The 24,714-nt window shown below is 42.1% G+C and overlaps 2 protein-coding genes across 5 annotated transcripts in view; both read right to left on the bottom strand.

Annotated features, from left to right (window-relative positions):
- The window catches only part of LOC124045689, a 68,727-nt gene extending 52,814 nt beyond the window's left edge, over positions 1 to 15,913 (bottom strand). Inside the window, exons 1-7 of the mRNA XM_046365253.1 lie at positions 15,909 to 15,913; positions 14,851 to 15,742; positions 12,925 to 13,677; positions 12,564 to 12,756; positions 1,606 to 1,655; positions 1,438 to 1,516; positions 1,275 to 1,319 (exon numbers count right to left, since the gene is read on the bottom strand). Of these exons, the coding sequence (XP_046221209.1) occupies positions 1,275 to 1,319; positions 1,438 to 1,516; positions 1,606 to 1,655; positions 12,564 to 12,756; positions 12,925 to 13,677; positions 14,851 to 15,742; positions 15,909 to 15,913 (2,017 nt within the window). The remainder of the gene's footprint in view (positions 1 to 1,274; positions 1,320 to 1,437; positions 1,517 to 1,605; positions 1,656 to 12,563; positions 12,757 to 12,924; positions 13,678 to 14,850; positions 15,743 to 15,908) is intronic.
- The window catches only part of LOC124040994 (ankyrin repeat domain-containing protein 7-like), a 29,380-nt gene continuing 17,285 nt past the window's right edge, over positions 12,620 to 24,714 (bottom strand). For 2 of the 4 annotated variants that reach the window (XM_046358145.1, XM_046358153.1), the window contains exons 4-13: positions 23,478 to 23,651; positions 22,625 to 22,731; positions 20,328 to 20,465; positions 17,375 to 17,526; positions 17,134 to 17,160; positions 16,595 to 16,631; positions 16,350 to 16,422; positions 16,201 to 16,261; positions 15,917 to 16,118; positions 12,620 to 12,756 (exon numbers count right to left, since the gene is read on the bottom strand). In XM_046358145.1, coding sequence (XP_046214101.1) covers positions 15,946 to 16,118; positions 16,201 to 16,261; positions 16,350 to 16,422; positions 16,595 to 16,631; positions 17,134 to 17,160; positions 17,375 to 17,526; positions 20,328 to 20,465; positions 22,625 to 22,731; positions 23,478 to 23,651 — 942 coding nt within the window. In that variant the 3' untranslated portion in view covers positions 12,620 to 12,756; positions 15,917 to 15,945. Of the gene's footprint in view, positions 12,757 to 15,915; positions 16,119 to 16,200; positions 16,262 to 16,349; positions 16,423 to 16,594; positions 16,632 to 17,133; positions 17,161 to 17,374; positions 17,527 to 20,327; positions 20,466 to 22,624; positions 22,732 to 23,477; positions 23,652 to 24,714 lie in introns of those variants that run through there. The other 2 variants (XM_046358168.1, XM_046358160.1) reach the window with 2 other exon arrangements.

Below are 24,714 nucleotides of genomic sequence, written 5' to 3'. Positions count from 1 at the left end.
TAAAAAAAGCCAGATTATGGTTTGCAACTGCACATGGGGACAAAGATCGTACTTTTTGGAGAAATGTCCTCTTGTCTGATGAAACTGTTTGGCCATAATGACCATCGTTATGTTTGGAGGGAAAAGGGAGGCTTGCAAGCCAAAGAACACCATCCCACCCGTGAAACACGAGGATGGCAGCATCATGTTGTGGGGGTGCGTTACTGCAAAGGGACTGGTGCACTTGACAAAATAGATAGCATCATGAGGAAAGGAAAATGATGTGGATATACTGAAGCAATGTCTCAAGACATCAGTTAAAGCTTGGTCGGAAATGGGTCTTCCAAATGGACAATGACCCCAAGCATACTTCCAAAGTAGTGGCAAAATGGCTGAAGGGCTACAAAGTCAAGGTATTGGAGTGGGCATCACAAAGCCCTGACCTCAAACCAATAGAAAATGTGTGGGCAGAAATGAAAAAGTGTGTGCGAGCAAGGAGGCCTATAAACCTGACTCAGTTACACCAGCTCTGTCAGGAGGAATGGGCTGAAACTCACCACAATTATTTTTGGGAGCTTGTGGAAGGCTACCAAAAACATTTGACCCAAGTTAAACAATTTAAAGACAATCCTACCAAATACTAATTGAGTGTATGTAAACTTCTGACCCACTTGGAATGTGATTAAAGAAATAAAAGCTGAAATAAATCATTCTCTCTACTATTATTCTGACATTTCACATTCTTAAAATAAAGTGGTGATCGTAACTGACCTAAAATGGAATTCTTACGAGGATTAAAATGTCAGGAATTGTGAAAGATTGAGTTTAAATGTATTTGGCTAAGGTGCATGTAAACTTCCGACTTGAACCGTAGATTTGGGTATGTCATTTTAAGCAAACATTTTTAAAAAGGGTCCGATCCTAAAGAGGTTGTTAACTTGTTGGATGCATTTGCAGTTCGTTTTATCATAATCATAGTAGCATCCACATTAATATAATTGCACCTTTTTTTTGCACACCACATAGCTCAGTATTTGAATCATTTATTTGATACAGTCATTATTGCTCATCTTCATCAAGTGTCAATCATTTCAGACGATGAAGTAGCACTACAAACTATATAGAATCACAAAACATTGAATCTATTCCTACTGGAGGTATGCACTGACCTGCAAGATTTTTTTTAGCTTCTTAAAAAAAGTGTTTAAATGAAAGAAAGAAATGGTTAACATTAATTATATGGTAGATTCAAGGTATTGAACGTGGTAAATTAACTAATTTAGTTGTGAAATTACCTTCAAGATCATCAACATCAACCAACCCAAGCTCCTCCATTATGTCTGTGGAAGAGAATATGGGAAAACGTTGCACAAATAGAAGGGCTTATTTTTAAAGTATATAATACATAAAATTGACAAATAAATAAATACTAAAGCACACAATAAAAATCATTCTTACCAGTCTTTTTGTCAGCATCTTTTTTGGACAGTTCAAGCTTGGTCAAGATGGACAGAGTTTCCCTTTTGATTTTCTCTGGCTGTTGAGACCGAGAGGAAAACATTGTTACATTTACCACAAATAATAGTGGCCCTTAACTTTGAGTGTTTTCCCGACATCTGTACTCACCTTTTCTGGGACATTGTCATTGTCGGCATCATTATGATCATTTCTTAAAACTGCAAGAGAACAAATGGGAATGTGGTGAAACATTGTGATTGGCTCCTGTGCTCTCTCAGCCTCAACAGTCAGGAGGACAGCACAAGGCCAGTTGGATGAGCTGGCTTGGCCATGCTAAATGAAGCCAGAACAGTTTTGTCTCTCATGCAGATGAGATCATGGTTAATACACTGAGAGACAGTAGGTGGTTAGGGGAATGGTCGATCATAATAAAACGGATCTGGGTCCGTATCCACAGTCTCACGAAAGGTCCTAGGATTCCTGTTGTTTTAAGACTTTTATATTTTTTTATGACAATGTGGTGAGTGATGAACATGAATTTATCATGTCCTTCAATGTTGCAATCATGACAAGTGGAGCTAGGTTGTCAAATCCTCCCAGGTGTTTCTAGTACGACCAGCTGTTTTCAGCCACTGTTTTCAGCCACTTTCAGTCATATTGGCAGATTTCCTACAAACTATTTAGCTGCTAGTTGAGGACTTTGTTTCTTAAACTAGACACTAATTGACTTGTCCTCTTGCTCAGTTGTGCACCGAAGCCTCTCACTCCTTTCTCTATTCTGGTTAGTGCCAGTTTGCCCTGTTCTGTGAATGGAGTAGTACACAGCGTACGAGATCTTCAGTTTCTTGGCAATTTCTCGCATAGAATAGCCTTTATTTCTCAGAAAAAGAATAGACTGACGAGTTTCAGAATAAAGTGCTTACTTTCTGGCCATTTTGAGCCTGTAATCGAACCCACAAATGCTGATGCTCCAGAAACTCAACTAAGTCTAAAGAAGGCCAGTTTTATTGCTGCTTTAAATCAGCACAACAGTTTGCAGCTGTGCTAACATAATTGCAAAAGGGTTTTCTAACAATCAATTAGCTGATAACGGGCCTCTGTAAGCCTATGTAAATACTCCAGCTACAATAGTCATTTACAACATTAACAATGTCTACACTGTATTTCTGAACAATTTGATGCTATTTTAAAATGGACAAAAATGTGCTTTTCTTTCATAAACAATGACATTTCTAAGTGACTCCAAACTTTTGGACGGTAGTGTATACCAATAAATGTCACTAGAAAACAGCATAAACAAACGCAAATGCAGCTATTTTGCCGTCATTATGCCTGCACTGTTTGACCTGATCGTTAGCATGCAAGGGATAAGAACTTTTCCAGCCTGCAATGGCAACGGAACAAAAAGAACGAAAGACTGGGTAGTGTCCATAGAGAGAGAATAAAAAATATAACCAACTGCTTCTCTGGCAACCAAACCAATAGAACTAACAACAAGGAGTATGAAAAATTAAGAATTGACTTTAAAATGAAAATATAATGTATAACCTCATTTCTAACGATAAAGGTGTGCTTTCGTATTGTTTTCCTTGGCAACTGTGGTATAAGCATGATAAACGTCTCTGTTATGTACATTACCTTGGATCTAATGAACTCAGCTGAGAGACTCGGCTCAGCCTTGTCCATTATTTTCACTGTAAGGTACAGAACTTTGGCGTTTATCCCTTACATGTAGGTCTAGAATATTTATGGGTTGAACATATATAAATATACTCCAAAGCAACTGCATGTGGTGCAGGAACCACTGACTCGTTGCATTTTTCTATTATCAAGACATCTGCTGGTAAATCTTAACTGGTTAGAACAGCTCATGAAAATGATTATTGTCTATCAACAATGACAAGCCACCTGGGACTGACAACTTGGATGGAAAACTACTGAGGATAATAGTAGACGATATTGCCACATCTTCAATTTCAGCCTAGTAGAAAGGGAAGCAAAAGTCATTTTGCTACCTAAGAATAGTAAAGCCTCCTTAACTGGCTCAAATAGCCGACCAATCAGCCTGTTACCAACCCGTAGGAAACCTTTGGGGAAAAAATTGTTTGACCACATACAATGCTATTTTACAGCAAACAAATTGACAAGAACTTCAGCACGCTTATAGGGCAGGCCATTCAACAAGCACAGCACTTATACAAATGACTGATGATTGGCTGAGATAAATTGATGCTAAAAAGATTGTGGGGGCTGTTTTGTTAGACTTTAGTGCAGCTTTTGACATTATCGATCATAGTCTGCTGCTGGAAAAACGTACGTGTTATGGCTTTACATTCCCTGCTATATTGAGAATAAAGAGTTACCTGTCTAACAGGTCACAAAGGGTGTTCTTTAACACAACATAATCCAGGTAGAATCAGGAATTCCCCAGGGCAGCTGTCTAGGCTTTGAGTAAAGACGATGTGTGTATGTATACGGATTACTCAACACGTCAGCTACTACAGCAACTGAAATGACTTCAATATTTAACAAAGAGCTACAGTTAGTTTCAGAATGGATGGCAAGGAATAAGTTAGTCCTAAATATTTCTAAAACTAAAAGCATTGAATTTGGGACAAAACACTCACTAAACCCTAAACCTCAACTAAATCTTGCAACAAATCATGTGGAAAATGAGCATGTTGAGGTGACTAAACTGCTTGGACTAACCCTGGATTGTAAACTGTCATGGTCAAAAACATTGACAACAGTAGCTAAGATGGGGAGAAGTCTGTACATGATAAAGTGCTTCTCTACCTTAACAGCACTATCAACAATGCAGGTCCTACAGGCCCTAATTTTGTAACACCTGGACTACTGTTCAGTCGTGGTCAGGTGCCACAAAGCAATTGGCTCAGAACAGGGCAGCACAACTGGCCCTTTAATGTACGTAGAGCGCTAACATGAATAAAATGCATGTCAATCTCTCCTAGCTCAAAGTGGAGAGATTGATTCAAAAATCATCACTTCCTGTTGAACACGGAATGAGGAAGAGCTCGGTTTTGAAAAGTTTGTTGTTACAAAGTGTATTGAAAGTTCTTGGTAGGGTACAACTTCTTAGTTTGTACCATGACGCAGTTGGGATTTGTTGCTGGGACTGCTAGTCTCTGTCCAGTGATCCTGCCGACCAAGGACGGGTCTGAGAAGCTATTTGCTGTCACAGCAAGCCTAGCTGCATATCAAGCCAGCGGGTTTATCTTGAACGCAGACCGAGACGCAGTTAGCCATTGTGGCTGGGTCTGCGGATTGTACCAGGTTTGTGGCTGTCTAGATCTCTGCTGTTTGTTGTTTTCAATCTTCTCTGTGACCTGCCTTGTCTGGAACTGCGAGGAGTAACAGCGTAACCTACGTTACTAGCTACCATGACAAAGACCAAAGTCGGGGGGAGTACCATTGAGGACAGTGGTGTCTCTGTATCACACTTGAAGGATCTTTTAAACGAACAAAAAGAGACCCGCAAGCAGTTGTTAGAACAAGAAAATAGCTTAAAGTGTTTTGTCCAAATACTTCTGGATTCCACGAATAAAAGAATAGACGACCTATCCGGAGAGGTCCAGGACCTGAATAACAGTTCGCAGTTATGTCGGAGAGGCTTCCATTAAAGAATAACCTCTATGTTATGTTAAGACATGTAACTCTTTATCCACAATATAGCAGGGGATGTAAAGCCATTACACATACATTTTTACAGCAGCAGACTATGATCAATAACGTCAAAAGTCGCACTGAGGTCAAACAAAACAGCCCCCACAATATTTTTTTCATCAATTTCTCTCAGCCAGTCATCAATCATTTGTGTAAGTACTGTGCTTGTTGAATGTCCTTCCCTATAAGCATGCTGAAAGTCTGTTGTCAATGTGTTTCCTGTGAAATAGCATTGTATCTGATCAAACAACCATTTTTTCAAAAAGTTTCCTAAGGTTTGGTAACAGTCTGATTGGTCGGCTATTTGAGCCAGTAAAGGGGGCTTTACTATTCTTAGGTAGCGGAATGACTTTTGCCTCCCTCCAGGCCTGAGGGCACACACTTTCTAGTAGGCGATCCCGGTTGGTTGTCACTGTTGATAGGCAACAATAATTTCTTAACCTCCACCACACATACTATACAGAATTCTAAAATTACAATGCTTGTCTTTCATAATTTGGTCAGATATACTTGGATGTGTAGTGTCAGCTTTTGTTTACTGGCATGTTCTGCCTAAATTTGCTAATCTTGTCAACTAAAAAATCTAAACAAATAGTTGGCAATATCAGTGGGTTTTGTGATCTGATTCAATGAATGATGGAACCGAGTTTGTCTTTTTACCCAAATTTTCATTTAAGGTGCTCCAAAACGTTTTACTATCATTCTTTATATGATTTATCTTTGTTTCATAGTGTAGTTTCTTCTTTTTATTCCGTTTAGTCACATGATTTCTACATTTTCAGTGCATTTGCCAATAGGTTCCTCATCAATCCAAGGGGATTGAACAGCTTTTAGTCATTTTCTTAATGACGGCATGCTTATTTAGTAACTGGAATAAGCAATTTCATAAATGTGTCAAATGCAGTGTCTGGCTGCTCCTCATTACACACCACAGACCAGCAAATATTCTTTAATCATCAACATAAAAATCACAAAAAAACATAACCATATTCAGCCCAGTATTTTCCTAGATATGGCTACTATATTGTGATCACTACATCAGATGGATTTGGATACTGCTTTAAAGCACATTTCTGCTGCATTAGTAAATATGTTATCAATACATGTTGATGATTTCATTCCTGTGCTGTTTGGAACAACCCAGGTAGGTTGACTGATATCCTAGTAATGAACAGACAAAGGAATTGATGTGATGTCTATTTTTCTTACAATCATAAGTATTTCCTGGTGGATTCTGTCTGTTCAGTCTTATAAATCGTATAGTGTGATGATGGATTTTTAAGGTAACGAACAACAGTTGGGAGGGGATAAGAAACCTGCACACTGCTCTCGCTGGTATCCCTGCTATTTTTACATACCGGCCTCAAGGCCTTCGTATTAAAAAAGTATTATCTAAGGGCGTCTCTTTTGTACCCACATGTACAGACAAACCATTTGATACGAAAGTAGATCTGTTTAAATTCTTTCGCAAAATTCAATTTAAACATCTGTTTTCCCAAAACACTATTTCTGGCATAGAAACCCAACAAAGAACTGTTACCCATTTTAAACCCAAAAGAAAATGGTGATTTATGGTTAACAACTCATCGATTAATACCTATTGTAGGTTAGTCGAACAAGAAGAAGCCATGTCAGTATATACGAGACAAACAAACCATATTCAGAAGAACCTCACCAGGACAGAAGGACATGTTTGGTTATCAAACCTGCAGACAAGGGGGGTGCTGTGGTTGTTTTAGAAAGACAGAGACAACTCAGTAATGAACATTTGTGTTGATCAGGTGTTCCAAAGGGACATTCGCTCTAATCTGGAGCCCGATTAAACAACCTCATCTCACAACTTGAATATGAATACCTTTGCTACAAATGTGCCATACGTCCATGCCTGTACATTTAGCCTAAATCAGTGATTTATCCAGGCAGACCAGTGGTTGCAGGAATAATCCCAATGTTAGAGCCATTGCTGAACTTTGTTGACTCTTTTATTAAATCTCACGTGCAATCATTGCCATCATATGTGAAAGACTACAGACTTCATAAACAGGATTTCACCAATAAGGGGTTTAACAGAAGACTGTATTTTGGTCACATTAGATGTTGAGAGTCTACATACCAGCATTCCCCATGTGGGGGGCTGGCAGCACTAGCTCACTATTTGAGAGACAGAGATACTAACAAATACCGACCAACAAACTTCATTCTGGAGCTGGCTGAATATGTTTTGCTGTATAACTATTTCAGGTTTGATGATGAATACTACCTCCAAACGAATGGAACATCAATGGGCTCCACATTCGCTCTGAGATATGCAAACCTTTATTTGGGTCTTTTTGAAGAACGTTTTGTTAATAATGAAAATGAAAATCCATTTTTGAATAAAGTCCTGAAGTGGTATTGATATATTGACGACATGTTTTGCATATGGGAAGTTACAGAAGAAGAGCTGTCAGACTTTATGGCACTACTCAATGACATTGACCCCCATCTCAAATTCACTGTTGAACGTGACACTAAACGTGGTCATTACCTTGGTATGTGGATTGAGAAATCAAATGGAACCCTGTTTACCACTCAGTACAGAAACAAAACATACATAAAAACTCTAATACAGAGAAGCGGCGCAGGTCCTAATCCAGGCACTTGTCATCTCCCGTCTGGATTACTGCAACTCGCTGTTGGCTGGGCTCCCTGCCTGTGCCATTAAACCCCTTCAACTCATCCAGAACGCCGCAGCCCGTCTGGTGTTCAACCTTCCCAAGTTCTCTCACGTCACCCCGCTCCTCCGTTCTCTCCACTGGCTTCCAGTTGAAGCTCGCATCCGCTACAAGACCATGGTGCTTGCCTACGGAGCTGTGAGGGGAACGGCACCTCAGTACCTCCAGGCTCTGATCAGGCCCTACACACAAACAAGGGCACTGCGTTCATCCACCTCTGGCCTGCTCGCCTCCCTACCACTGAGGAAGTACAGCTCCCGCTCAGCCCAGTCAAAACTGTTCGCTGCTCTAGCCTCCCAATGGTGGAACAAACTCCCTCACGACGCCAAGACAGCGGAGTCAATCACCACCTCCCGGAGACACCTGAAACCCCACCTCTTTAAGGAATACCTAGGATAGGATAAGTAATCCCTCTCACCCCCCTTTAAGATTTAGATGCACTATTGTAAAGTGACTGTTCCACTCGATGTCATAAGGTGAATGCACCAATTTGTAAGTCGCTCTGGATAAGAGCGTCTGCTAAATGACTTAAATGTAAATGTAAATCCTGAACCAGGCTGCAGGCACTGGTTACAGATTGAGGCTCTCTCTTGAGTGGGCAGCCTGATGAAACCAATCAATATTGGAAATCACCTAGAAAATATAACTCTTGATATCACATGAATTATCAAGAAATTCACACATAATATCCAGATAATGACCGTTAGCACTTGGTGGTCTATAGCAGCGTCCCACAAGAATGGGCTTTATGTGAAGCAGATGGGGTGGCAGGGAGCCTAGTGGTTTGAGCATTGGGCCAGTAACCGCAATTACAACAATACTAAATGAACACGTATTTTAACTTAAATATATAATGAAACATGTTCAATTTGGTTTAAATAATGCAAAAACAAAGTGTTGGACAAGAAAGTAAAAGTGCAATATGTGCTAGGTAAGAAAGCTAACGTTTCAGTTCCTTGCTCAGAACATGAGAACATATGAAAGCTGGTGGTTCCTTTTAACATGAGTCTTCAATATTCCCAGGTAAGAAGTTTTAGGTTGTAGTTATTATAGGAATTATAGGACTATGTCCCTCTATACATTTGTATTTCATTAACCTTTGACTATTGGATGTTCTTATAGGCACTTTAGTATTGCCAGTGTAACAGTATAGCTTCCGTCCCTCTCCTCCGTCTTCCCTGGGCTCGAACCAGCAACACAACGACAACAGCCACCATCGAAGCATCGTTAACCATGCAAGGCAAGGGAAACAACCACCCCAAGGCTCAGAGCAAGTGAAGTTTGAAACGCTATTAGCGCGTGCTAACTAGCTAGCCATTTCACTTCGGTTACACCAACCAGCCTCATCTCGGGAGTCGATAGGCTTGAAGTCATAAACAGCGCAATGCTTGACACACACCGAAGTGCTGCTGGCAAAACGCACAAAAGTGCTGTTTGAATTAATGTTTACGCGCCTGCTTCTGCCTACCACCGCTCAGTCAGATACTTAAATACTTGTATGCTCAGTCAGATTATATGCAACGCAGGACACGCTAGATAATATCTAGAAATATCATCAACCATGTGTAGTTAAGTCGTGATTATGATTGATTGTTTTTTTATAAGATAAGTTTAATGCTAGCTTGGCTTACTGCATTCGCGTAACAGGCAGTCTCCTTGTGGAGTGCAACGAGAGGCAGGTCGTTATTGCGTTGGACTAGTTGGCGATGACGAAGCCTCTGCTGGAGTCAGTGTACTTGGAGTCAGCACCGTCGTTGCAGACACGGGCAATCCCAGCAATGAAGGTGCAGGTAGATCAGGCACCAGTGCAGCGACACAACTTCTTATGTCAATCTGCTCCGAACCTATTGCAGTCAATCTCGTCCACTTAGCAGCATGCCGCTGCGTTTGGTTTCCACAACTTGGGACATTGGACCAGCGCTGATTGGAACAGTCTTCATTACAAGATTGAGGAGGAGAAGCAAATGGAGACGACTTCTTTGGCACACAAATTCCAGGCAGCACAGACCATTTGCATAGGGACAGATGACAAGTCAGGCCCGAGTGGCGTTAAGCCATAGGAGTTGAGAACGAAAACTTTCTAATTTGCGTTTTCCTCATAAATTCATGCAAAATTGAGATTTGCTTGCTAAGCATATCCACCTCATTCCTGTAATCCTCCACGAGCAAACAATTGCCACATTGGCACTCTGAATTGTCATTACTGTCCCGGAGCAGCGCATAATAAACACAGCTTCTACAGCGCTGAAAATGTTTGTTAGATATTCCAGGTGAAGCGGGCTACATTGCAACCTAGCTAGCTAGCTGGCTAGTTGGTAGCAGGTGTTGACACAAACACTTATAAAAATTAAAATTAAACCAAGTAAAAAAAACTTTGGAAGTAACAGGTAGAGGAGCAGGAGGTATCAGAGTTTGTGACAGGAAATGACGGCAATATATTTACCTGTATTTACCCCTAAATTGACACAATACCTGTTAGCAAAGATGTTAGATAGAGATGACGTGCAGGAGCTTGCAGGGATTTGTAGTCTTGCATGTCTACTTTGATGCTATTGAGCATTTTCAAATCTGAAGAGTATATAGGGCCAAATACATTGATAGAAGTCAACTTGTCGGAGATTGACATGGTTATTAAAACGTCACCCGAGGGTAAGCCTACACAAAACACAGCCCGTATTCTAAAATTCCCTACAGAAAAAAATGAATGGTGGAAAAACGATAGGAACCATTTCCATGTTTAATATGGGTAATATGACACCTCCACTGTGGGGCTCTATGGGCACAGGCATAAACATTGGACTAACTACTAAAGTGAGACTTTATCCTCGTGTTTCTTGGGTATTTACATTATTTGTAAATGTTTTTCATTGTTGGAGTCTGCTACCACTGCTAGCGAAGAAAAGAGACATCGTAGGCCTCTACTAGTCAGATTCGCACAGGCACAACTAAAGACTCGAGTGGCCCTGTTACCACAGTAACCATAAAGGGGCAGCTGAAATGTTTGGTCTCATCTGTGATATTTTGGTTAAAAGACTCAGGTCACAAAATATTAAAATAAATGTAACAATATACCACATCAGTTCTTAATAGAAAGACATTCCTTGTTTTAGAAACATTACTAAACATGATCATCCGTTTTGTTGTGTGTTTTTTTGGTGTAATTAATGCAACAAAAAATATTTTGTCTGGTAAAAAAAATGAGTGACTGGTAATTTTTTTAATGTACCTGCCACGGTGGCTGGTCGACAAAAAAGTGTATATTGTTTGCAGGATAGTCATAATTGGAGCGTCAAATTATAGCTAGAATGCTTGCAAAGCTATAACGGCAGTCATCCATTCATTTGCTGAGAGATCATCAAGTGCTGATGGGGTTAAACATTTTACAGATAAATGTGGGAATGAGAATTACCTTCTTTGTTCTCCCCTGAAATATTGGAAACATGTGGCACCTTTGCAGGATCTCGGCCATGATGTTTTCTGGGACTGACAGAGCCAGACTGGAAGAGGAGTTTGTCTGTTAGTAAATCTGACAGTATGGCCATTGGCCAATGCTACCAGGGAGTCCAAAAAAAATCCTTGTTTTTTTTACAGTACCTCAGTGTCCCATGAGTCTTCCTCATCATCTCCCTTCTCCAAACCCAACTCAGAAAGGAAATCTAAGAAGGAATTATTTTCAAATGTTGCATTTAAAAACATATATACAGTGGGGAGAATAAGTATTTGATACACTGCCGATTTTGCAGGTTTTCCTACTTACAAAGCATGTAGAGGTCTGTAATTTTTATATCATAGGTATACTTCAACTGAGACGGAATCTAAAACAAAAATCCAGAAAATCACATTGTATGATTTTTAAGTAATTAATCAGCATTTTAATTAGCATGACATAAGTATTTGATAACCTACCAACCAGTAAGAATTCCGGCTCATACAGACATGTTAGTTTTTCTTTAAGAAGCCCTCCTGTTCTCCTCTCATTACCTGTATTAACTGCACCTGTTTGAACTCATTACTTGTATAAAAGACACCTGTCCACACACTCAATCAAACAGACTTGAGGGGAGGATGGACGGGGCCATGTATCGCGATATCTTGGCCAACAACCTCCTTCCCCCAATAAGAGCATTGAAGATGGGTCGTGGCTAGGTCTTCCAGCATGACAACGACCCAAAACACACAGCCAGGGCAACTAAGAAGTGGCTCCGTAAGAAGCATCTCAAGGTCCTGGAGTAGCCTAGCCAGTCTCCAGACCTGAACCCAATAGAAAATCTTTGGAGGGAGCTGAAAGTCTGTATTGCCCAGCGACAGTCCCGAAACCTGAAGGATCTGGAGAAGGTCTGTATGGAGGAGTGGGCCAAAATCCCTGCTTCAGTGTTTGGAAACCTGGTCAAGAACTACAGGAAACGTATGATCTCTGTAATTGCAAACAAAGGTTTCTGTACCAAATAGTAAGTTCTGCTTTTCTGATGTATCAAATACTTATCTTGCAATAAAATGCTAATTAATTACTTAAAAATCATACAATGTGATTTTCTGGATTTTTGTTTTAGATTCAGTCTCTCACAGTAAAAGTGTATCTGTGATAAAAATTACAGGCCTCTACATGCTTTGTAAGTAGGAATACCTGCAAAATCGGCAGTGTATCAAATACTTGTTCTCCCCACTGTATATTTCAAGTAAAGTACTCTCTGGACAGAGAGATTTTTATCTCTAGATTTAGCAAGTTACCTCTTTGTTTTTCTTTGGAGGTGTCTTGACTTCCAGGGACTGGTGAATCATCAACAAGGGAATCATATTTCTCATCTTCTGTCTGATATTTTGTCTTTCCCATCACCTCCTTGAAGCTTTTCTCTTCCTCATCTTCTTCATCACCACCTCTGTCTTCATCATAATCTTCTTCATCCTCTGTGGAATCTTTTTCCTGAGTGGAGAAAATAATTTGTTCAGGCTCTGTTAACTGCAACAAGCACCTCTTCAATGATGATTAGTTTATAATATTGGTTTGTGTTTGAAGGAATCAAAAGAAAACATTGAACTACATGCCTAAAGCCTAGTTGTTGTTCTATAACTCACCACCTATAACTCTTACCCATTTGATAGGCAGATTGATGCCTTTGACTGGGTCTTCATTGTCTCTAACCTCTAACGTTGCCCTTTCAATGTACTCTGGCTCGTCCTCGAAGGGCGAATCAACATCAACATCATCAATGTCTGTTTGAGGCAATTCTTCCTCTTGATCTGAAAATCCATCGCTCATGTCAGACTCATGCTGCTGAACAGCAGCGATATAAGTACGGTCTTTGCTGTGGGTACTCTGTTGCTCCACATCATCCTTCTCAGGTTTGTCCTCATGAGTTTCACCAGGGTCATTCTGGTCAATAGTCTCCTGGTCAAGTCCACCTTGTCCGTCAGAGATTTCATCTATATCCTCTATTGGAGTGTGAGCAGCATTCATGGCATCAGGCGTTGGGTCATCCTCGGAATCAAGGTCTGAGGCAGCCTTGTCTTCACTTGAAGTATTTCCAAACATTCTACGAGTCTCAAGACTATGTTTTATTGGTGTCACTGGAAGTCTACCGGATTTCACATCATAGTTCTCACCAATGCCCTCAATGTCCTCTTCTCCTAGAATTTCTTCAGAATCGTTTCCCTCATCAGGAACTTTGATAGTACCACTGGCAAAATCATATTGCAGTTTTTGGTATTGGCTGTCAGGGTCTTCGCTTCTCTCTTTGTCTTTGTCACTCATGGCACACGACAAGGGACAGGATAATGCCATCTCTTTTTCATCCTGCCAATCATCAATCATTGACACAGGAACTGACTCATCTGACTCAACATCCTTTTGGGGTTGAGAGAGATCCAGTTCATCAGCCCCTTTACTTAACATCTCGTTTGCAGTAGTAGGTCTGGATAATGCACTTGTAGACCTGGATACTGGTGATCGCGAGTCTCTTGGCTTCAACTTCTGCTCATCTGCACTCTCAGGCCTGGATATAGGTGATCGTGAATCTCTTGATGTCAACTTCCACTCATTTGTAATGGCAGGCCTAGATACTTTACTCGTAGGCCTTGATATTGGTGATAGCAAGTCTCTTGATGTCAACCTCTGCTCATTTGCACTCGGAGGCCTGGATATTAGTGATAGCAAATCTCTTGGAGTTGAAGGCCCTCTCTCCAAATTGTCCATGTCCTTTATCTCTCTTCTGGGGGACCATGGAGGGCTTGTCCATTTACGAGGAGAGTTCTCATCTGTCTTGTGTTGATTGGGAGCAATGGCTTCTTCGGGTTCAGGAGACCCTGTAGCTGCTACATCCCTATTCACATAGTAATCATCATCCGAACCATCATCATACATATTTTTATCCTCAACTTGTTCATCAGTTCCTGGTAAATCATCATCAAATGATTCTTTAATGTAAGCCTTTTTCTCTCTTGGTTCTGGAGACTCTGCTGGAGAGGTATCGTCATTTGGCATCTCCTCAACTTCATCTACCACATCTTCGTCTTCCCATGAATCATCAGAACACTGTTGGTCCTCGGCCCGGATTCTTGGTGATGCGACACTCAGGCTTGGTGACAACTTACCTGCCTCTACTGAAAGATGAACCTCTAAACATCCATCTCTAATGTGTGAGGCACCTTTTTTGACATTGTCATCTGATGAAGAATTCCAGAAGGACTTGGGTTCATCTTCCTTTGGTTTTAGTGAGATGCACTTTGGTGATATGCTTTGCACGGGGGAGGTCGATGGTTCTAGTTGGAAATCTGATATTAGATCTTCTCCTTCAAGATGGGGAATCTCATCAATTATCTCATCTTCTCTAGTTGTTGAGGCACCATCGACTTTATCATTTTCATCTGATGTGGAATCCCATGAGGATTTGCATTTATCTACCTTTGATTGAACGCAATCCTCATTTAGCTCATCATAATCATCTTTAGTGGATGAGGGGCCATTGTCTTCGTCATTTTCATCTGAATGGGAATACCATGAGGATTTGCATTTATCTACCTTTGGTTTATCAATGTCATCATCATCTTTGGAATCAAAGGAATTGTCTGAAGAACTTGGCCTATGCGTTTCACCATGAGAAACTGTGCTCGTGTTTTTTGGCTCCCCAAGAGTTGAGGTATGATCTAAAGCTTCTCTGATATCTTCATCAGCAATAAGCTTTGCTTCATCACTCCAGTAGTCTGCAGGTGCATCTTCATCACCAATCCCTTCTTCATCATCATCAAAATCATCTAAGTTTCTCTGTGATGGAAGAACTCCTGTGCTGTGTGGGGGAGTCTTGGGCACTGCCGGAAAACCTGGCTCTGGAACAAACTTATGATCTGATGTCCCATTTAGCTCATAACCTAAACTGTCCTCTTCATCTGAAAACCTGGACTCTACCCTGATGGCTGACACCACACAGTCCTCCTCTACATCTAGAGTTGCTGGGATACCATAGTTTGATGTTCCAAATAGAATCTCAGGAACAATTCTCTCATTGGCTTGGTGCTCCGCATTGAAACCATTCTTAGGAGCCCCCATCTCTCCAGCTGTATCGACATGTTCTGAATCAGCTACTACAGTATCAGAGACCTTAATACCGGGAATAGTTTGATCATCCTCATCAACAATATCAACAGCTTCAGCACTGGACGTTTTGGGCACTTCCTCTGCTCCAATTCCTTCTGCCTTGACCAGAGTTGCAGCAACGTCACACTCTTCCTCCTCTTCGCCTTCCTGCTCTTCTTCATAGTCATCTTCATCATCCTCATCTTCCTCCTCATCCTCATTGTCATAATCATCTTCCTCCTCGTAATCTTCATCGTCTTCGTCATCTTCGTCCTCCTCTTCATCATCATCCTCATCTCCCTCAGGGCTTTCCTCAGGTGAGTCTCTACCTCTCGCCTGACTACCAGACGGCTGCTCAGAGAGCAGCTCACTCCCCTGAGTCTCCTCCAGCTCCGTTCCGCCGCCTTCTGCTTGTAAATGTGTTAATGGATGAGTAAAAGGAGAAAAGGGAGAGGATAGAGAGAAGGGTGTCACACAGAAGCTCAAGTTAACAGTGTTAGCTACACTACATTACCTTTCTGGAACTCTGGAGACAGGTAGAGATCATCTGGGCAGGTTTGGAGGTAAAGGAGGCAGAGGGTGGGGGGGGAGACTAGGTGCTGGGGGGGCACTGCTGGGTGGGAAAGCCTTGGGTAGGGATGGGTTTCTCTGGACTTGGTTCTCGCTCTCATGCTTGGCCTCAGGGCCGCTCCATGGCTTTTTGAGATCGGTTACAGCTACAGGGCAGGGGTGATAAGTTACTACACAGCCACAGACTAACAGAGGGTTACTAATAAGTTAACAAACTTAAATTATTACCGTCATTCTTTCCCTTTTTGGAGGCATTCATCAGATTCTTTAGGTTTAGCTTTGGATGTTTCTGTAAGTTGCAAGGAAAATCATACAGCTAGTCAAACTCAAAATGAATCAACAGATGGTTGTGCAAATAATGGATTCATCATAAAGACCTTTTGGGTTATATCCAATTCATCCTCTTCATCTGAGGATGGCCAGGAATCGTCTGCCGCACTTTTTGACGCCCTAAAATGTCAGTCAATTTGATGTAGAGAAGTAATGAGGTTCATGGTTGTGCAAATTTACTTACTATATCAAAGATGTAGCCTGTTCCCCCATCCTGACCACTGCGCTTGATACAGAATGTAAGCTCACGAGATAAGGATGGTCGAACGAGGCAAAGATGATCATTGCTTACCGGCTTATTGACTCAGTTTGCGAATTGTCTTCAACATCTGCAACACGGTAAGCCAAATTAGTATTGTCAAGGATCACTTTCAACAGTTCTAGGTGTGATAACATTTAAAATCAGCTGATGATCACAAATAACAAAAGACATACATCTACAGCTTCACCATGAAATGATTCATCTTACACTGCAGATGTTCACACCCTAACTATCTTAAATGGAAAAAGCCACCGGGAGAAAAGCTCACTACAAAACACTGCAATCAAGTGTATAGAACAACAAGCTCAGATGTCTATCCTCGTTGGGATCAAGAAGGTCAACACTAGCTGAACACAAATTAGTCAGTTAAATACCAAAATTAGACCTTAGATAGAAATCAAATCAAATTTTATTTGTCACATGCAGATGTTAATGCGAGTGTAGCGAAATGCTTGTGCTTTTCGCTACTTAGTCTAAATGCCACAAACACGTTCCTATCATCTCTGAAATTACACAATGCTTTACAAGTTTGTCTGATCTTGTTGTGCTATTTTCACTGCTGGCAATACCTCTCCCTCCTTCACTCGCTCCTTGCTCTAGATCCAGCCAAGTGGTATTGCATGAGGGGTAAATGAAACAATCGAGGTGAATGAATAATATTAACATGGAAATGAACATGAAAAATTGCACATTGCCTTAACCTGTTACAGAAGACAATACATACAGTAACTTACATTTGCATTATAGTCATTAGTAAACACCACACAAATCAATGTAACATTATGAGATGAAATGGAATCCTTTATGTACCATCTTTGTCAGTTGCTGGTCCCCCCAGAGAGAAGCCTGCTTCTTCGGAAGGGCTGCACAACATGGAAGCTCGCTTCTTTTTGGCAGGGGCGTGGGCGGGAGACGGCATGGACTTCCTCTTGGTGCCATGCTCAATAATGAGATGGGAACAACTGAAACAAGGATGACACAGGATTGGAAATGCATCTGCTGTTAAATAAACTTTATTGATCCCCAAAGAGGAAATTGGATTCGTCACCAGCATAAGTCACAAAAAGAACAAGACATAATCACAGTCATACATCAGAACAAGGAGAAAATATGGCTGGTGGAACAAGAATAGAAAATCTGTTAACTGTGCTAAACAACTAAGAAAAGACAACGGACAATAAAGTAAAATGTTATTTGCCACATGCAATGAATACTTACAAGGCTTTAACCAACAATGCAGTTCAAGAAACAGTTACATTAACTAAATAAACTAAAGTAAAAAATAAATAATCTAAAAGTAACAAACTTACATATCAATAATGAGCCTCTATAAAAAGTTAGTGCGGGCCAAGTGGTATTTATTATCTATGCATAGTCACTTTAAAAATGACCACGACTAACCAGAGTAGGTGCAGTGTAAAAACTAAGGGGGGGTGTCAATGTAAATAGTCCGGGCGGCCATTTGATTAATTGTTTAGCTGTCTTATTACTTGGGGGTAGAAGCTGTTGAGGAGCCTTTTGGTCCTAGACTTGGCGCTCTGGTACCGCTTGCCGAGCGGTAGTAGAGAGAACAGTCTATGACTAGGGTGGCTGGAGTCTTTGGCAAATTTTAGGGCCTTCCTCCGACACCACCTAATATATAGGTCCTGGATGTCAGAAAGCTTGGTCCAAGTGATGTACTGGGCCGTACGCACTACCCTCTGTAGCGCCTTATGGTCAGATGCCGAGAACTTGCCATACCAGGCGGTGATGCTCTTGATGGTGCAGCTGTCAAACTTTTTGAGGATCTGGGGACCCATGCCAAATCATGTCAGTCTCCTGGTGGGGAAAAGGTGTTGTTGTGCCATCTTCACAATTGTCTTTGTGTGTTTGGACCATGACAGTTTGTTGGTGATGTGGACACCAAGGAACTTGAAACTATCGACCTGCTCCAATTCAGCCCTGTCGATGAGAATGGGGGCCTGTTCCGCCCTCCTTTTCCTATAGTCCACCTTCAGCTCCTTTGTGTTGCTCACATTGAGGGATAGGTTGTTGTCCTGGCATCATCCGGCCAGGTCTCTGACCTTCTCCCTATAGGCCATCTCATCGTTGTCGGTGATCAGGCCTACCACTGTTGTGTTGTCAGTAAACTTAATGATGGTCTTGGAGTCGTGCTTGGCCACGCAATCATGGGTGAACAGGGAGTATATTCAGACATAATACTTTAGTGTTTTCTATCCAAATCTACCAATTATATGCATATCCTAGCTTCTGGGCCTGAGTAACAGGCAGTTTACTTTGGGCACACTTGTCATCCGGATGAGAAAATAGTGCCCCCTAACCTTAGGAAGTTTTAAAGCAGCAAAGGGGGGGACCAACTCCATATAAATGCCCATGATTTTGGAACAAGATGTTTGACAAGCAGGGATCCACATACTGCTGACCATGTAGAGTACATAGTGCATTTGGAAAGTATTCAGACCCCTTGACTTTTTACACAATATTCCTTGACTTATTCCAAAAATTATCAAATTATTCCCCCCTCAATTTACACACAATCTCCCACAATGACAAAGCAAAAACAGGTTAAGCCATTTTAGAAAATTGATTAAATATAAAAAACTTATATCACTTTGACATAAGTATTCAGACCCTTTACTCTGTACTTTGTTGAAGCACCTTTGGCAGCGAAGAGTCTGGAGTCATCTTGGGTATGACGCAACAAGCTTGGCACACCTGTATTCGGGGAGTTTCTCCTATTCTTCTCTGCAGATCTAATCAAGCTCTATCAGGTTGGATGGGGAGTGTCGCTGCACAGCTATATTCAGGTGTCTACAGAGATGTTCGATCTGGTTCAAGTACAGGCTCTGGCTGGGCCACTCAAGGACATTCAGAGACTTATTCCGAAGCCATTCTGCAGTGTCTTGGCTGTGTGCTTAGGGTCGTTGTTCCTGTTGGTAGGTGAACCTCCGCCCCAGTCTGAGCGCTCTGGAGCAGGTTTTCATCAAGGATCCCTCTGTACATTGTTCCGTTCATCTTCGCCTCGATTCTAACTAGTCTCTTAGTCCCTGCCTCTGAAAAACATCCCCACAGCATTATGCTGCCACCACCATGCTTCACCGTAGGGATGGTGCCAGGTTTCCTCCAGACGTGACGCTTGGTATATTAGTCCGGTGGAAATCTGTCCTTTGGTCTGACGAATCCTAATCTTAGATTTTTGCTTCCAACCGCTGTCTTTGTGACGCAGGATAGGTGAATGCATGACTTCTGCATGTGTGGTTCCCACCGTGAAGCATGGAGGAAGTGGTGTGATGGTGCTTTGCTGGTAACACGGTCTGATTTTTTTTAATTCAAGGCACACTTAACCAGCACGGCTAACACAGAATTCTGCAGCGATACACCATCCCATCTGGTTTATCTTTTGTTTTTCAACAGGACAATGACCCAACACACCTCCAGGCTGTGTAAGGGCTATTTGACCAAGGAGAGTGATGGATCAGATGACCTGGCCTCTACAATCACCCGACCTTAACTCAATTGTGATGGTTTGGGATGAGTGGGACCACGGAGTGAAGGAAAAGCAGCCAACAAGTGCTCAGCATGTGGGAACTTAAAGACTGTTGAAGTTAAATGCCAGGTAAATGCCAAGAGTGTGCAAAGCTGTCATCAAGGCAAAGGGTGGCTACTTTTTAGAATCTCAAATATAAAATATATTTTGATTTGTTGACTTTTTTTGGTTACTACATGATTCCATGTCTACGGAATTGACAGTTTGAGTACTTACGCGTGGTGTCCATTCATCACAGCATAGTCATCGGACGACCATCCATTATTGTCCTTTAAGGTGATGTCTGCGTCGTACTGCAGGAGTAGCCGCACCATACTGATTTGTCCATTGCAAGCAGCGATCATCAATGGGGACCTAAAGGTAGCATAAGATGAAGGTTAAATAAACGTGCACATATCGGTTTGTGCATTCTCCAATATCAGAATCAAGCATTCCAAAATTCCATTCCCTTTCTTGAAGTAACCTACTCACAGATATGACAAAAGCTAAGTAATGGAACCCTTGCCATCACCTAATAATGTGTGTCAGACCACAGATTACACCAAGGCAGGGAAGAAAGAAGGAAGAGTTGCCATGGTGCCCTAGGGGGCAGCCTAGCTGGGCTGTTAAGAGCTAGCAAATGTTATTATATTTAGTGTTTTTATGTTCAATTATTTTTCTGCAAGCTATTGGTAGACAGATAGAGATCAAGTAAATCTGGGATCTGTTATTTTCAATAGCAGCAGGAAATGTATTAGAGCTATTGGACTGCTAAGATAGCTGCTAGCTTTGCCAAAGCGGTTTTCATTTGAACATACTGTCTTTGGGGAGCTCATGCCGGGGATTTCTCCCGAGGTGTCGGAGGCTTGGACAGACTGGACTCGTGCTGAAGCGCTGTAATGGAAGCATGCTACACCGGGACTGGGAGACCATTCAGCCACTGGAGATCACTTGGGAAGGTTTAGAGTAATGACTGATCCGACTCGACTCAGCGAGGATGGCGAGACAATGACAAAATGTGCAAGGCAAGGCGGAGCCAGGCTACTTGCAAGTCGTTGCAACCAAAACGGATTGGACAGTGAATGATGCTGGCTGGCTAGTTCTGCCATCTATTCCCAAGGACAGCAACCATTGTCATCTGGAGGACTAAACAAATGTGTTATGTTTTGCAGTTAAATTATTTTGGCTGTGACTTTTACTGCAATTTAGCTTTTAGCTGTGAATGTGTAACATGTTTGAAGTTTGGCCAAATGTATTTAGGTTGCTGACAAGTCTTTAAAATCGAGCACACAGCCATGCAATCTCCATAGAGAAACATTGGCAGTAGAATGGCCTTACTGAAGAGCTCTGACTTTCAACGTGGCACCGTCATTGTACAGCACCTTTCCAACAAGTCAGTTTGTCAAATTTCTGCCTTGTTAGTGCTGCCCCGGTCAGCTGTAAGTGTTATTGTGAAGTGGAAAGGTCTAGGAGCAACAACAGCTAAGCCACGAAGTGGTAGGCCACACAAGCTCACAGAACAGGACTGCCGAATGCAGAAGCGCGTAGCTTTTAGAAATTGACTGTCCTCGGGCTGCAACACTCACTACCGAGTTCCAAACTGCCTCTGGAAGCTGTGTAAGCACAATAACTGTTTGACGAAAACTTGATGAAATTGGTTTCCATGCATAAGATCACCATGGGCAATGCCAAGCCTCGGCTGGAGGAGTGTAAAGCTCACCACGCAGTGGAAACGCGTTTTCTGGAGTGATGAATCACGCATCACCATCTGGCAGTCCGACAGACAAATCTTGGTTTGGTGGATGTTAGGAGAAAGCTACCTGCCCAAATGCATAATGCCAACAGTAAAGTTTGGTGGAGGAGGAATAATTGTCTGGGGCTGTTTTTCATTGTGCCAGTGAAGGCGAATCTTAACGCTACAGCATACAATAACATTCTAGACAAATCTGTGCTTCCAACTCTTTGGCAACAGTTTGGGGAAGGCCCCTTCCTGCTTCAGGATGCGCCCGTTCGTTCACAAGAGAGGTCCATACAGAAATGGTTTGTTGAGATCAGTGTGGAAGAACTTGACTGGCCTGCACAAAGCCCTAACGTCAACCCCATCGAACACCTTCGGGATTAATTGGAACAGCGACTGCGAGCCAGGCCTAATGGCCCAACATCAGTGCCAGACCTCGCTAATGCTTGTGGCTGAATGGAAGCAAGGCACCACAGCAATGTTCCAACATCTAGTGGAAAGCCTTCCCAGAAGAAGAGGCTGTTATAGCAGCAAAAGGGGGGACCAACTCCATATTAATGACATTGATCTTTGGAATGAGATGTTCGACGAGCAGGTGTCCACCTACTTTTACATTTAACTTCTTTGGGTCATCCTCAACAAATGCTTAAATGCATTGTATCCACATTGTGGTTGTGTTTTTAAAAATGGGTCAAATAATGAATTTATTTTATATAATGTATTTGTTTACTATTCAACCAGATCTCTCCATCTCAGGAAAATGGACTTGTTCTTTAAAAGCATCACACAAACCCACCTGTGTCCCTGGTCCTTCGTGTTGACGTCAGCCCCCTCCTTGAGGAGGAACTCTGCCATCTCAGCATGATTCTCCTTCACTGCCATAGTCAGAGGGGAGTATCCCTCCTGCAAGATCATCCAAACATGCATTGTCAAATAGCTTGTATATCCACATCGCTTAGTCATGTTTGTACCACAGTAACAGCTCTCCTACCCTCAGCTTCATCCTCTTTCTCTATCAACCTATGAGTCAGGATTACTCTTCAGCAATCTGGGGCCTTGTTAAGATCTCTCTCTCGGACCAGTGCCTGAGCAGTGACAGTCCTGAGTTGTGCTAGAGGATCTGTGAGCAACAAATTGACTCATCTGTAGGATTGGGTTGGTGTAAGCCAGGGGTGTCAAACTCAAATCCTGCAGGGCCGTTCCTGTGTGTCTTCTGGTTTTTATTATTTCCTTTAAAATGTGTCCAAAATTAAGATCTAGACAACCAGATGCGGGGAATTCCTAACTAGTAGATTAAGTTCAAGGGAGGCACGAAAACCCGCAGATGCTCAGCCCTAAAATAATTGAGTTTGGCACTTCTGGTGTAACCAATAGGGAGACAATTCAACCTGGCCTATCATAGTGCAAGATGGAGCTACCACCATATTGCTCCTACTACAAGTTGGAGCTACCACCATATTGCTCCTACTACAAGTTGGAGCTACCACCATATTGCTCCTACTACAAGTTGGAGCTACCACCATATTGCTCCTACTACAAGTTGGAGCTACCACCATATTGCTCCTACTACAAGTTGGAGCTACCACCATATTGCTCCTACTACAAGTTGGAGCTACCACCATATTGTCACTTATGGACCCACGGCTCACCTTGTTCTGGGCGTTGACATTGGCCTCGTGCTCCAGCAGCAGCATAGCGGTGGAGAAGGCAGGTATGCAGGAGGCCAGGTGCAGGGCCGTGTTGCCGTTGATGTCCACGAGATTAGGTTCGGCATCATGCTCCAGCAGCGTGGCCACGCATCGTTCCTGCTGGCACTGCACTGCCTGCCAGGGGTACGGAGGAGAGGAACATTAAGATAGAAATATGTTATGCACAAAAAACGTCACTCTGTCATATAGAATTAGGAATCACATCAGTTCCATTCATGACATTTCTATCTGCAACAATCCACAACGTTTGCCATTGCAAGAGTTTTACAAAATGTAAAGGTAGATGGACAAGTTGATTATAGTGATACTAATTCATCAAATTGCAGCTGCCACTACCACTCTTCGTGGGAAGCAGAAATTAAAGAGAACTTTACAGATGTTAACTATATTGTTGATGATGCATTCGCTCTATGGATATGACATTCTGGTGAGCAAGGCTTTATCAGTATTGTAGCGCATCAAGTAAGGACAGAAGAGAAGCTGCATGGATCTAATTATAAATAAATTGACAAACAAATTACCTAACAAATAGTGCTGCTCAGTATACCGAAACGTTGGTACTTTTTCGATACCAGGATATTAAAAACTGTTCGGTACTAGAATTTGTTACTTCAGTCAAATGTGTCTCACAGATCAAGCCTGTCTATCAGCTCAGCCGACCCTTTATTATAGTAAGCACCGTGCCTGCTCCACTTAATCATTGCTAGCTTGCAATAGGAGTCTGGGCTGCATCATGTTAACTTCTTTGTAGCATGAGTGGGAGGCTAATACACTTGTGACACAGCATGTAAAAATGTTGAAACTGTTCAAAAAACAACGTCCATACAGGCTAGAACACTTTACAATTTAGGAAGATACATAGATATACGCATAGATACATAATAACAGAGAGTAGCAGCAGCGTAAGGGGGGGGTAGTCTAGGTAGCCATTTGCTTAGCTGTTCAGGAGTCTTATGGCTTGGTGGTAGAAGCCTTTTAGAAACCTCTCGGACCTAGACTTGGCGCTCCGGTGCCGCTTGCCGTGCAGTAGCAGAGACTAGGGCGGCTGGAGTCTTTGGCAAATTTTAAGGCCTTCCTCCGACACCGCCTGGTATAGAGGTCCTGGATGGCAGGAAGCTTGGCCCCAGTGATGTACTGGGCAGTACGCACTACCCTCTGTAGTGCCTTGAGGTCAGAG

Source organism: Oncorhynchus gorbuscha, linkage group LG01 (genome assembly GCF_021184085.1).
Source record: "Oncorhynchus gorbuscha isolate QuinsamMale2020 ecotype Even-year linkage group LG01, OgorEven_v1.0, whole genome shotgun sequence".
In the NCBI taxonomy this organism is placed as follows: domain Eukaryota; kingdom Metazoa; phylum Chordata; class Actinopteri; order Salmoniformes; family Salmonidae; genus Oncorhynchus; species Oncorhynchus gorbuscha.
The sequence above is the reverse complement of the archived record's forward strand: the minus strand, read 5'-3'. Positions and strand labels throughout refer to the sequence as shown.